Here is a 13668-nt window from a genome sequence, read left to right on the forward strand (position 1 = left end):
AGGGAGCAATAGAGAAACCAAGAGAGGCAGAGATAGAGAGAGAGAGACCGAGAGAAGCAGAGAGAGAGAGAGAGAGAGGGAGAGAGAGGGAGAGACCGAGAGAGAGACTGAGAGAAGCAGAGAGAGAGAGAGAGACAGAGCGAGAGAGAATGAGACAGCAGGGAGAGAGTGCGAGAGAGAGAGGCAGTGCTTCAACAAAAACTAGTCCTGCAATCTTAACTTTACTAATCAGAGAATAAAACCCACTTAAAGATGGCTGCCCCATGTGAACTGACCCTCAGAAATGGAAAAACATTAGTAAAGCAAAGAGTTACCAGGAGGAGGTGAACCCTCAGCACAGGTCTTCATCAGAAGTAAACATTTCCCCATCTATCTATTTATCCATCCAACAATCTACCTGTCTCAAATCTCACCTGTCCTCTCCCTGCAAACCGACCCTCTCCAAAACACTTGTGAGAAGACATGTTTGTTCAAAGGCTTCGTTTATTTACAGGCTATGTACAAGCTTGAACGGCACTTACAGGTTCCGATGTGTATTCCAAGACATTGAAGTGACCAGTACAAATACAAAAATAGACCTTCATGAGCTGAATCAATGAGGGGGAAATGTTCCATGTGAGAGTCTTTGGCCAATGGCATGGGCACAGCCATGGCCTGAAAGCCTCCTCTCCACTGGCTGAAGCCATGGCTTGAAGGCTGCTGAGCACAGGAGTTTCACCTCCAGTGCCCTTGAAACCTTCATCCTTCGGTGCCTCGGGCAGGCGCGCAGGTGCCAGTTGACAAGTGCAGTGGGCCAGATTTTCAGGCAAGGCCTGGCATGGCATTCCTATGCACCTGGAAGCCATATGTGTTCATTACACTGCCCATTGAGACAACCCCTGCACGGCTTCAACATGTAGTGACAGAAAGAAATGCACAGAACAGACTATAAGACGGGTTTGTAGTGAGCCCCTCTCAAACCCAGATGCCTCTCAGTCGTGCCTGTGGCTGCCGTGAAGCTGGTACTGACAGCTTAAGGTGGTGTTGGGTTGGTACGGCCAGGCTCCAGGTGATATATGGCTGGCACAGAGGGGCATGAGGTGTGTGGGGTTGGTAATGAAGGACTTCTGCAGAGTTGGGCTACTTCTGATGAGCTTGAAGCAGCATTCAGCTGGTACTGACGGGCAGATTGTGCCATCGTGCTTGTTTGGGCTGCCTTATGTGGTATTGAGCAGGTACTGCTGGGCTCAAAGCTGTGTTGGGACGGCATTGCCTGGCTGGAGGTGGCGTTCAGCTGGTACCGATGAGTACAAGGTGTCGTACAGCTGGTACTGATGAGTACGAGATGTCGTACAGCTAGTACCGATGAGTATGAGGTGGAGGACAGCTAGTACTGATGAGTGTGAGGGGGGTACAGCTGGTACCGATGAGTACGAGGTGGCCTTCAGCTGGTACTAATGAGTATGAGGTGGTGTACAGCTGGTACCAATGAGTACAAGGTGGAATACAGCTGGTACCGATGCGTACAAGCAGGCGTACAGCTGGTACTGATGAGTATGAGGTGACGTACAGCTAGTATCGATGAGTACGAGGTGGCGTACAGCTGGTACCTATGAGTACGAGGTGGCGTATAGCTGGTGCCTATGAGTACAAGGTGGCGTACAGCTGGTACCTATGAGTACAAGGTGGCGTACAGCTGGTACTGATGAGTATGAGGTGGTGTTCAGCTGGTACTGATGAGTACGAGGTGGTGTTCAGTTGGTACAGATGCGTACGAGCGGGCGTACAGCTGGTACTGATGAGTACGAGGTGGCATACAGCTGGTACCGATGAGTACGATGTGGCATACAGCTGGTACTGATGAGTATGAGGTGGCGTACAGCTATTTTCGATGAGTATGAGGTGGCGTTCAGCTGGTACCAATGAGTACAAGCTGGCATCCCCTAGTCCTGAAGAGCTGGTGATGGTATTAGGCTGGATCTGGTACTCTTAAGATACAAACACTGGTCACTCCTGGAATCCTTGAATGCTGCAGAGGATTCTTTTCTGGTGCCCGGGTAGGCTGATGCCCATCTGCTTCAGATCTCTGAAAGAGAAGAAGTGAGAGGTCAGAAGATGAACAGACGGACCCACTAAGAAAACCTGATGCACAAGGAGGTGCTGGGTAGATCCACCTATCTGCAAAGTCTTTTCCTATGTCTTCAAGGTAGACGCATGTGGGGCTCGAAAAACACATCTATGCTTACCTACATATCAATCAATCAATAAAGGATTTATAAAGCGCAGCAAAATCAATCAAGAATTTATAAAGTGTGGCAAATCACCAGTGAGAGTCTTAAGGCGCTGAAAAAGCAAGCAGACGACAGGAGCAAGGGCGATGCAGCAGCACAGGGAGAGCTGGGCCTGGACCTGCTCAACGGGGTCGCGCTGCGGCCTCCATTACGTAGGTCCTGGGAGGAGAGAGAGGGCTGCTGGGAGGCAGTGGGTGGGGCTAGGCAAGAGACAGGAGACAACAGGCTTCATGCGGGAGCAGCAATAAGGGAAAAAGCAGAGAGAAAGCAGTGAAAATAAGGGAGAAGCAAGGAGAAGGCAACAAAAAAAGTGGGAAAAAGCAAGGAAATTGCAATCAAAACAAAGGAACAGCAAGGAGAAGGCACAGAAAAAACAACAGAAAAGGTGATGAGAAAGCAATGAAAACGAGGGAATAGTAAAGAAAAAACACGAAAACATGGGAAGGAAAGGAGAAGGTACACAAGAAATGAGGAAAAGCAAAGAGAAAGCAGTGAAAATGAGGGAAAAGAAAGAAGCACAGAAAAATCGGGGGAAGAGAAAGGAGAAAGCAGTGAAAACGAGGGAAAGCAAGCAGAAGTCACACAAAAAGAAAGGAAAAAGCAAGGAGAAGTCACACAAAAAAACAACAGAAAAGGCGATGAGAAAGCAAAGAAAACGAGGGAATAGTAAAGAAAAAGAACACGAAAACATGTGAAGGAAAGGAGAAGGTACACAAGAAATGAGGAAAAGCAAAGAGAAAGCAGTGAAAATGAGGGAAAAGAAAGAAGCACAGAAAAATCAGGGGAAGAGAAAGGAGAAAGCAGTGAAAACGAGGGAAAGCAAGCAGAAGTCACACAAATAGAAAGGAAAAAGCAAGGAGAAGTCACACAAAAAAACAACAGAAAAGGCGATGAGAAAGCAAAGAAAACGAGGGAATAGTAAGGAAAAAGAACAGGAAAATGGGTGAAGGAAAGGAGAAGGTATAGAAGAAATGGGGGAAAAGCAAGGAGAAAGCAGTGAAAATGAGGGAAATGTTAGTAGAAGGCAAAGAAAATGGGGGAAAAACAAGGAGAAAGCACACAAAAGCAAGGAGAAGGCAGACAAAAACAACAGAAAGGACAAGCTGAAAGAACAGAAAACAAACTAAAACCAAGGCGAAAGCACAAAAAAAAGGGAAAAAGCAAGGAGAAGGCACACAAAAGCGGGGGAGGAGCAAGGAGAAGCCATACAAAAAATGAAAGAAAAGGCAAGGAGAAAGCACTGAAAACAAGGAAAAAGCTAAGGGAAGGCACACAATAGAAGAACAGAAAAGGCAATGAGAAAGCAGTGGAATCAAGAAAACAGTAAGGAGAAAGCACACAAAAATGGGGGAAAGGCAAGGAGAAGGCACACAAAAGCAAGGAAAAAGCAAGGAGAAGGCACACAAAAAAACAAGGAAAAGGCAAGGAGAAAGTAGTGAAAACGAAGGAAAAGTAAGGAGAAGGCAAACAAAAAACAGGGGAAGAGCAGGAATGGGGAAAAAGCAAGGAGAAGGCACAGAAAATGTTGAAAAAGCAAGGAGAAAACAGTGAAAACAAGGAAAGAGAAAGGAGAAAGCAAACGAAAAATAAAGGAAAAAGCAAGGTAAAGGCAGTGAAAATGAGGGTAAAGCAAGGAGAAGACACAAAACCTCAGGGGAAAAGTAAGGAGAAGGCAGGCGCAAGAGCGATGTAGCAACATTGGGAGATCTGGGCTCCATACTTCATGTTTCTATCCATGATATTGGAATACACAACATCTTTTGTGTGTCAACCAAACTCTATGAGCCTCCCCAGAAAGCTGGCTCTGGTTGTTTCGGCTATATGAAGGTGTTTGATGGTGTTACAAGGGACTGAAAGTGAACACCTCTAAGGATGAGGTTCAGGAGCCAGCCACCCTTCACGCGTGCCAGTCCAGAACTGTGGGTTCATTAATGAGGCTCCTGTGCTTGGCTCCTAAGTCTTCTGTGGTGGTCCATGTATGTGCTCTCATGACACCCTACTGTGGTAGGTGCCCATCCCTTCTTAAAGCAAACCCACAGAATCACTCCATCACGGCAGGTGTGGCAGACATCAGATGAGCCGTCTGCACCAAGCATACAGGAAATCTGCTGTTCAAGGCATTGAGAACACTGCTTCCCACCTTTAGACCCCACCGGCTAGAAGCGGATTACCTGTCTCAAAGTATATACTGTTGAAGACCTAATGCCTGGTTCAAAGCACTTATCACGGCTTCAGTCCTTAATGATGAGGTGTCAATAAACCATTAACGACCTGGCTAAAAAGCCTTTGCTCTTCCTCAATCACCATGTTTTGCCCCACGTGTTGAAGTCTCTTAAGCACTAAGGACACTCAAAATGCATTTATAAAGGGAAGGACTACCTACGAACGACCTCCTGTGACCTTCAAATCTGGGTAGGCACATGTTTAGAGGCTCCGCCCACCATCACCTGTCCTCGCAGCTCCATCATTTACCGCCTATTTGAAGGGCAGCCCTGCTGGTTACCCAGGTGGCACCAACCAGCTTGACCCGGTATAGTTGGCTGGTTGGCGAGGTATGACAACCCGTTCACTCTCCCAGGACCGAGGAGTAAGCAATGCATGGCTGCTCTGCCTCAAGTGTATGACCCATGTGGCCAGGCACCCGAATGGGAAGAGCCTGAGTGTGCTGGACTCCTATCTGAGCCTGCGATGCAAGAGGTAGGCCTCACCAACAAGAACATTTGACCTACTGGCTCTTGATGCCATCTGGCCATCTGATTTCTCTAGAGCATTTCACCCAGTCAAGATGTCTGGATCATGTTTGGAGACCACCATGGGAGTTTGGTGGGAGGACCCCTACTACAATCCTTTTAGCAGGAAAACTTGGAGTCCGCCAACTTCCTCCACCTGCAGCACAGGTCTATGTAAGATGCCCTGTCAACAGGCCTGCTCTACTGCACTGCATTCAGAGATAAAGAATTTTCATATCTTCTGCTTGTTGGCATGGCCAGAGGGGCCCAAGGGGGAAAGGACATCCACCCTGGGAGAGCCATTAGAGAACCCCATGCCATCTCATGAATAGGTTGCCCATCAGCCCTAGACAGGCCAGTGAGCACCCCATTCCATCTCATGAATAGGTTGCCCATCAGCCCTAGACAGACCAGTGAGAACCCCATGCCATCTCATGAATAGGTTGCCCATCAGCCCTAGAGAGACCAGTGAGAATCCCATGCCATCTCATGAACTGATTTTCCACAGCCCTGTGCAGACCAATAAGAACCCATGTCATCCCATGAACTGGTTGTTCACCAGCCCTGGACAGACCAGCGGAAACCCCTAACTGTCTCGTGAATGGGCTGGCCATGAGCCTTGGACAGACCAGTGGGAACTCCTTACCATTGTGTGAATTGGTTTCCACCAGAGCTGGGCAGACCTATGGGAACCCCATGCTATTGCATGAATGGGTTGTCCATAAGCCCTGGACAGACCAGTGGGAAACCCATGCCATCTCATTAATGGGATGGCCATGAGCCCTGGCAGACCAGTGGGAAACCCATACCATCTCATGAATGGATTGCCTATCTGCCCTGGACAGACCAATGTGAACCCCATGCCATCCCATGAATGGTATGACCATCAGCCCTGGACAGACCAGTGGGAACCCCATCCCATCTCATTAATGGGTTGACTATCAGCCCTGGACAGACCAGTGGGAACCCCATGCCATCTCATGAATGGGTTTCCTTTCTGCCCTAGACAGACCAATGGGAACTCCATACCATCCCTTGAATGGGTTGACCATCAGCCCTGGACAGAACAGTGGGAACCCCAAGCAACCTCATGAATGGGTTACCCATCAGTCCTGGACAGACCAATGGGAAGCCCATGCCATCCCATTAGCGGGTGGACCGTCAGCCCTAGACAGACCAATGAGAACCCTATGCCAACCCATGAATGGGTTTTCTATCTGCCCCGGACAGACCAATGGGAACTCCAGACCATCCCTTGAATGGGTTGACCATCAGCCCTGGACAGAACAGTGGGTTACCCATCAGCCCTGAACAGACCAATGGGAAGCCCATGCCATCCCATTAATGGGTGGACCATCAGCCCTAGACAGACCACTGAGAACCCTATGCCAACCCATGAATGGGTGAACGATCAGCCTTAGACAGACCAGTGAGCACCCTATGCCATCCCATGAATGGGTTGACCATCAGTCCTGGACAGACCATTCGTTATTGGCAAATGTTAATACAGACGACACATGTATAGGTTTGTGAAAATAATAAATAATTTTGGTGGTTAGCACTCTTTTTCCACAGCTAAAAGACCATTAAAACTGTATTAAAGCAAAATCACTAATTGGCTCAGTCTAATACTTGAAGGTTGTAAATGGAGTGTTGGGTCTTAGGGCTGCATATAATATCGCATGAATTTGCGAGTTCCTACCTGAGACTTTTTGTGACTCACAATTGGGAAGTCACACAATGCGAAGTACATGAGCGTCTCAGACACTGTTTGCGATTCCCAAATAGGTCTCAAGGTACCTGCCTCATGAATATTAATGAGACAGGTCGCAATTTGCGACCCACTGGGAATGGCTGGCACTCACAGGGATGGTGGCCTGCTGAGGTCAGCAGACCACCACTCTTTGACTGCTTTTTGAATAAAGCAGTGTTTTTTTCTTGTAATGCAGCCTGTTTTACTTGAAGGAAAACAGTATGCATTTCAAAAACAAAAATGAAAAGTTCTTTTTTCATTTTTTAAGAGTAGGTCATGGTCTGTGGGACCACTGCCTGCCCTTAAAAAACATATAGCACCCCCATTCACAAAGTGGAAGGGGTCCCTTGGGTACCACTTTCCATATACAAATGGGTTACCACCTACTTGAAATTGGTAAACTGTGAATGTTTCGCATTCTGGTCGCAAAACATTCATACATACCAATGCGAGCCGTTATGAGGAAGGGACGCCCTTACCACGCCCCTTCCTAATACCCAATCATAAACCCTATTTTGCGATTTGCTAATAGGTTACTGTAGGAAGTTGGCTCTGTATATACTATCTCAAAGTGAGAGATAGTGTGCACAGAGTCCAAGGGTTCCCATTAGAGGTTGATAGTGACAAAATTAGATAATTCCAATGCTCTATTTTGTGGTAGAGTGGTCGAGCAGTAGGCTTATCAGAGGGTAGTGTTAAGCATTTGTTGTACACACACAGGCAATAAATTAGAACACACACTCAAAGACTTAACTCCAGGCCAATAGGTTTTATTTAGAAAAATATTATTTTCTTAATTTATTTTAGAACCACAAGATTCAGAATTTAGGTAAGTACATAAATTGTAAGGTACTTGACGCAGGTAAGTATGGAACTTTGAATTAAAACAGTAATTTACATAGTTTTGGCAAAAAATGGCAAATAGCTATTTTAAAACTGGACACTGCAAAAATCAACAGTTCCTAGGGAGGTAAATATTGGTTAGTTTCTCAGGTAAGTAAAGCACTTACAACTTCAGTCTCTGGGGCATAGGCAGCCCACCGTTGGAGGTTCAGGGAAACCCCAAACACCCAGCACCAGCAACACAGGGAGGGTCAGGTGCAGAGGTCAAAGTAGAGCCCAAATAGCATAGGCGCCTATGGGGAGCTGGGGTGCTCCGGTTCCGATCTGCAAGCAGGTAAGCACCTGCGTCCTTGGGGAGCAGACCAGGGGTGTTTAGTAGAGCACTGGGGGGGGGATGTCACAAACAGGCACACAAAATGCACCCTCAGTGGCACAGGGGCGGCCGGTTGCAGTGTGTGAAATAGGTGTTGGGATTCACATATAAATCAAATCAATGGAGAGACCCGGGGATCCCTCTGGGGATGCAGGCAGGGCATAGGGGGGCTTCTTGGGCCAGCCACCGACTGGGCAAGGAGGGGGGCAGTCTGCTGGCCACTCCTGCACCAGTAGTTGGTTCCTCTCGGACCTGGGGGCTGCAGGTGCAGTGCTTTTTCCAGGCGTTAGGTTCCTTTGTTACCAGGCAGTAGCAGTCAGGGGGAGACTCTGGATCCTCTCTGCAGGCGTTGCTGTGGGGGTGCAAGGAGGTCATCCCAGGGTGTCAAAGTTGTGGAAGTCACCTGAGGGTCCTCTCTGCAGTGTTGGTTCTTCTAGACACAAACTGGGAGTGTCTGGTGCAGAGTGTTGGGGACTCACGCTTATGGAGTGAGGCCGGAGTCCCTTTAAAGATGGTTGTTTTTTGGACAGAGCCACTGTCCATGGGAGTTTCTTCATCCTTTGGGTGCAGGTCAGTCCTCGGAGTCCTCAGAGGTCTCTGGTCCCGCTGGATGCGTCGCTGTGCAGGTTCTTGGAGTCTGGAGACAGGCCGGTAGGGCTGGGGCCAAGTCAGTTGTCGTCTCCGTCGTCTCTGCAAGGCTTTCAGGTCAGCAGTCTTTCTTGTTGTAGGTTGCAGGAATCTGGTTTCCTGGGTTCAGGGTCACCCCTAAATACTCAATTTAGGGGTGTGTTTAAGTCTGGGGGGCACTAGCCAATGGCTAATCTTTATGCCTCCTCCTCCCTGTGGGGAGGAGGGCGCATCCCTATTCCTATTGGGGGAATCCTCCAAAACAAGATGGAGGATTTCGAAAGGCAGGGGTCACCTCAGCTCAGGACACTGTAAGGGCTGTCCTGACTGGCCAGTGACTCCTTGTTTTTCTCATTATCTCCTCCGAACTTGCAGCCAAAAGTGGGGGCTATGTCCACTAGCTGGGATGCCCTGGGTTGCTCTAACAAAAGGCATGAGCCTTTGAGGCTCACCGCCAGGTCTTACAGTTCCTGCAAGGGGAGGTGAGAAGCACCTCCACCCAGTACAAGCTTTGTTCCTGGCCACAGACTGACAAAGGCACTCACCCCATGTGATCAGAAACCCATCTGGATATGGCAGGCTGGCAGAAACTGGCCATCCTAGCACTAGTAGCTGGGCTTGTATACAGGCTCTAATATGCCCTCTGTGTGCATTTCTCAATAAATTCCACCCTGGCATCAGTGTGGATTTATTGTGCTGAGAAGTTTGATACCAAACTTCCCAGTATTCAGTGTTGCCATTATGGAACTGTGGAGTTCGTGTTTGACAAACTCCCAGACCATATACTCATTATGGCTACCCTGCACTTACAATGTCTAAGAATTGGCTTAGACACTGTAGGGGCATAGTGCTCATGCAACTATGCCCTCACCTGTGGTATAGTTCACTCTGCCTTAGGGCTGTAAGGCCTACTAGAGTGGTGATTTACCTATGCTACAGGCAGTGGGTTGTGGGCATGGCATCCTGAGGAGAGTGCCATGTCAACTTAGTCATTTTCTCCCCACCAGCACACACAAGCTGGCAAGCAGTGTGTATGTGCTGAGTGAGGGGTTCCCAGGGTGGCATAATACATGCTGCGGCCCTTAGAGACCTTCCCTGGCCACAGGGCCCTTGTTACCAGGGGTACCAGTTAGAAGGGACTTATCTGAGTGCCAGGGCTGTGCCTATTGTGGGAACAAAGGTACAGTTTAGGGAAAGAAAACTGGTGCCTGGTTAGCAGGGTCCCAGCACACTTTCAATTATAACTAGCATCAACAAAAGGCAAAAAGTTAGGGGTAACCATGCCAACAGTGGCATTTTCCTACACTTACCACTCACAAAATAGGGTTAGCACATGTAAAAATGCTTTTTAGAGGTCGCAAGGGGCCCAATTTGCTGTTTGCCTCTGCTAAGACCTTTCACGCATGTGGCCCATAGTCTCCCAATCTTGATGTTTTTGTCACAAGAGCATAGAATATTGTGCTGTGAATGGCCAGGATTTCTCCTGATTGCAGGTGTCCAGCCAGGCCACATCCTGCCATTCCAGCAGCAAGGGTGCATAAGTATACATAAATACTGCAGAGTCAATGGCGCCTGCCCATCAGCAGATCCAGACCACATCCGGCCACCCCACGGCAGGGGTATAGAAGGATACAGAAGTGTCTGCTGGGCAGTCATCATACCTCCATGCAAGGTCACATCCTGCCTGCCGCAGTATTGGAGGTCTCTGTCCAACAGCATTCAGACGCTGATGCTAGGTCACGTCCTGCTACCTCAGAAGGAGGGGTGTATAAGGATACATAAGTACTGCAGAGTCAACATATTATGTCTAGGAAAGTCACTCTTTTTGGCATGGTTACCCCCACTTTTTCCCTACTTTCAGTGTGCTTAGACTGTATTCACTGGGATCCTGCTAACCAGGACCCTAGTGATTGTACTCTTTCCGTCTAAATTTGGTTGCCTAGGACTTTGTACACCCCACAATTGGCATACTGGTGCCTCTTATAACTTCCCAGTATTTAGTACTTAGGTACTCAGGGCATTGGGGCACCAGGGGTTTCCCAGTGGGCTGCAGCAAGTATTGTGCCACTGATGGAAGCCCACGCAAAATGTGTCTGCAGCCTGTGTGAAAAGGTGCATGCACCCTTTCACAACAGGTCACTGCACCAAGTCACTGTAAGTCACCCCTATGGTAGGCCCTCCTAGCCCGAGGGCAGGGTGCAGGTATATGTGTGTGAGGGCACCCCTGCATGAACAGAGTTGCCCCTACAAACTCCAGCTCCATTTCACTGGACTTTGTAAGTGCGGGGAAGCCATTTTACCCATGTACTGGACACAGGTCACTACATATGTCCAGCTACATAATGGTAACTCCGAACCTGAGCATGTTTGGTATCAAACATGTTGGAATCATACCCAATACTGTTGCCAGTATTGGTGGCAAGATTCCATGCACTCTGAGGGCTCCATAGAGGACTCCCCAGTATTGCCCCTACAAGTCTTCCAGGGTCTGCGAGCAGCCCTCACTGCTGCCATCCTACATACAGGATCATGACCAGCTCAAGCAGGGAAGGCAGAACAAAGGATTTCCGGTGGGAGACGGAGACAACACCCTCTCGCTTGCAAATAGGTGTTACATAGCTGGGGAGGTATAGCCTCCCCAGGCCCCACCGGTTTGCTTAGAGGGCACATTTGGTGCCCTCCTAGCATAAACGAATTTGCACCAGCCCAGGGACCCGGGTCTGTGCTCTGGAGTGAAACTAGACAAAGGAAAGGGGAGTGACCACTCCCCTGTCCATCACCACCGAAGGGGTGGTGACCAGAGCTCCTCCAGGTGGCGACTCGATTCTGCCATCTTGAATCCAAGGTGTGCAGATGCCGCTGGGAGCATCTGAGTGGCCAGGACAGGCAGGTTAAGTCACAGCCCCCTACTGATAGGTGGTCACCTTACTAGGTGACTAATCCCCTTTTTAGGGCTGTTTAGCAACTCCCTTGCGGGTGGGTCCTCAGATTTGACATGCAAGACTTCATCAGGACTCCTCTGCATCGTTTACTTTGACTTCTGGCCACGGGCACCGCAGCTGGACTCTTCAGGAACCACCAAAGCTACAACTACGGCGACAATTTCGTTTTGCAACATTGTTTCTCCGTCTCCTTCCAGCAACTGCAACATTTCCTTGGTTGTGCATCCTCTTTTGTCGACAAGGCTTCAGCCTGCACCAAGAAGGAATAGTGAAGGAGTCACTTCCCCTGCATCTGCAGGAACATACACCAACGACATCCGGCTGCATGGATCTGCTCTTCTCTGGAACCGCGTGGATCCTGCATCACAGCTGGTGGTCTGGAGTGATCCCCTTTGTCCTCCCTGACAACTGTCCAACTTGTGAGACGGTGAGCCTTTGCCTCTCCTTGCAGGTCAGTACCCGTGCGCCGTGACTCTTGCAGCTACCAAGGCTTGTTCTATCCTGCTCCAAGGGACCTTCAGGCTCCGAGTAGCCCTGGACCCCAGCACTTCTTCCTGCCAAGCACGGTCTTGTCTCTGCTGCTCCAGCGACGTGGGACTCCTCTTCAGGTGTGCTAACTAGGCTAACTAGGCCTCACTGCAACTTACTGTGCCTGCTGTCAGTGGGTTGCCTGTGGGGGCTGCAAGTGCTTCTGTTGGATCTCCCGACTGCTGAGGGTCATCCTGGACTCTACTCCAAGGGTTGAGTACAGCCTTGCAACTCTTCTTTTGCTCCTCTTGCATTTGCCAAAGCTTGTTGGTGGTTTTCCAACACCAGTGACCATCTGCAACCCGACAACCGACATGGGACACCATCTGCACCGCACAAAGGACTCCTCCGCAGCTCCTGGGCTCCACAGTTGGTCTTCTTCTTCCGTCGACCTGGTTCTGCATCCACAGAAGGGTGGGTAGTGGGTCCTGCCCACAAAGGACAACCCACTGTGGAGTGGACTCTGTGCCCTTCTTTTGCAGGTCCTCTTCTTCCAGAATCCACCGTTCGTTTCTTCTTGTGTTTCCTGTTCTAGCACAATCCTTTTTCTAAGTCCTCTTGTTAGTCCTTGGGAAGACCAGGTACTTACCTCTGCTCTCCCGGTCGCTGAGGGTCACCCAGGCACTCACCTCTTCGGGTTCATAGTTCTTCCAGCTCCTCTCTAACTACTCCATATCCTTGGGTGGGGGGCTGTATCACGCATTCCACTTTCTAAGTATGGTCTGGCCCTTACTATTTTCACTAAGAATTGCCACTGCTTGTTGTTTCTATGCTAATTTCTGATTGCTATTGTGTATATATCTAGTGTGTTCTTACATCCAAGTTGGGGGTGCTGCCTATAAGTAATCTAGCGTTGTGTTAATGTAATAAATTACCTTTATTTGTGTAACACTGTGTAGTTCTTTCATGTGTGTGAGTACTGTGTGACTACAGTGGTTTTGCATGAGCTTTGCATGCCTCCTAGATAAGCCTGGCTGCTCATCCACAGCTACCTCTAGAGAGCTCTGGCTTCCTAGATACTGTATACACCTCACTAAGAAGGGATACCTGGACCTGGTATAAGGTGTTAACACCACACGTGCTCACCACACACCAGGCTAGCCTCCTACATGGTGTACATATCTTTCAGCAGTACTAAGCAGCGGGCCCTCTTGCAGCTGGGCCTTTGTGGATCTGTGCCACAGCAATACTTGCACAAAGTAACAACTGGAGTGTGTGGTATTCGGAATGTAAACTGTTCAATGATGTGAAAGAGCGTCTTCACGCCCAAGTACTAAAATTAGTTTTGAGGTTAACTCTCAGCCACCTTTGGTTGGAAATTCTGTGTTCTTTGATTGGGTCTTGCTTTGCGTGCCCTCCATCATCTGCCTGTAAATAAAGTTTTATAAGTTTTAACACAGACTGGACGATGGCCTTTGTTGTTTCACTGGCTCCAGCTGTACAGGCTTCAAGACCACCCCTTGAAGGAAACGTCAACTGCTTGTCCGTACTAGCATTGCGCAGCCAAGGCAACACCAACGGTGTCTGGACTGTCTGAGGGCAGTAGTACCTGGTGGATTAGAAAGTGTGGGAAGTGACCCAGCTAACTGCTAGTGCTGCCGGT

General features: G+C 48.9%; 1 protein-coding gene across 1 annotated transcript in view; it reads right to left on the reverse strand.

The window, feature by feature from the left end:
* Window positions 1-465: 465 nt before the first annotated feature.
* The window catches only part of EPHA1 (EPH receptor A1), a 161720-nt gene continuing 148517 nt past the window's right edge, over window positions 466-13668 (reverse strand). The window contains exon 17 of the mRNA XM_069242658.1: window positions 466-2065. Coding sequence (XP_069098759.1) covers window positions 1987-2065 — 79 coding nt within the window. The 3' untranslated portion in view covers window positions 466-1986. The remainder of the gene's footprint in view (window positions 2066-13668) is intronic.

This window comes from Pleurodeles waltl, chromosome 7, assembly GCF_031143425.1.
Source record: "Pleurodeles waltl isolate 20211129_DDA chromosome 7, aPleWal1.hap1.20221129, whole genome shotgun sequence".
Classification (NCBI taxonomy): Eukaryota; Metazoa; Chordata; class Amphibia; order Caudata; family Salamandridae; genus Pleurodeles; species Pleurodeles waltl.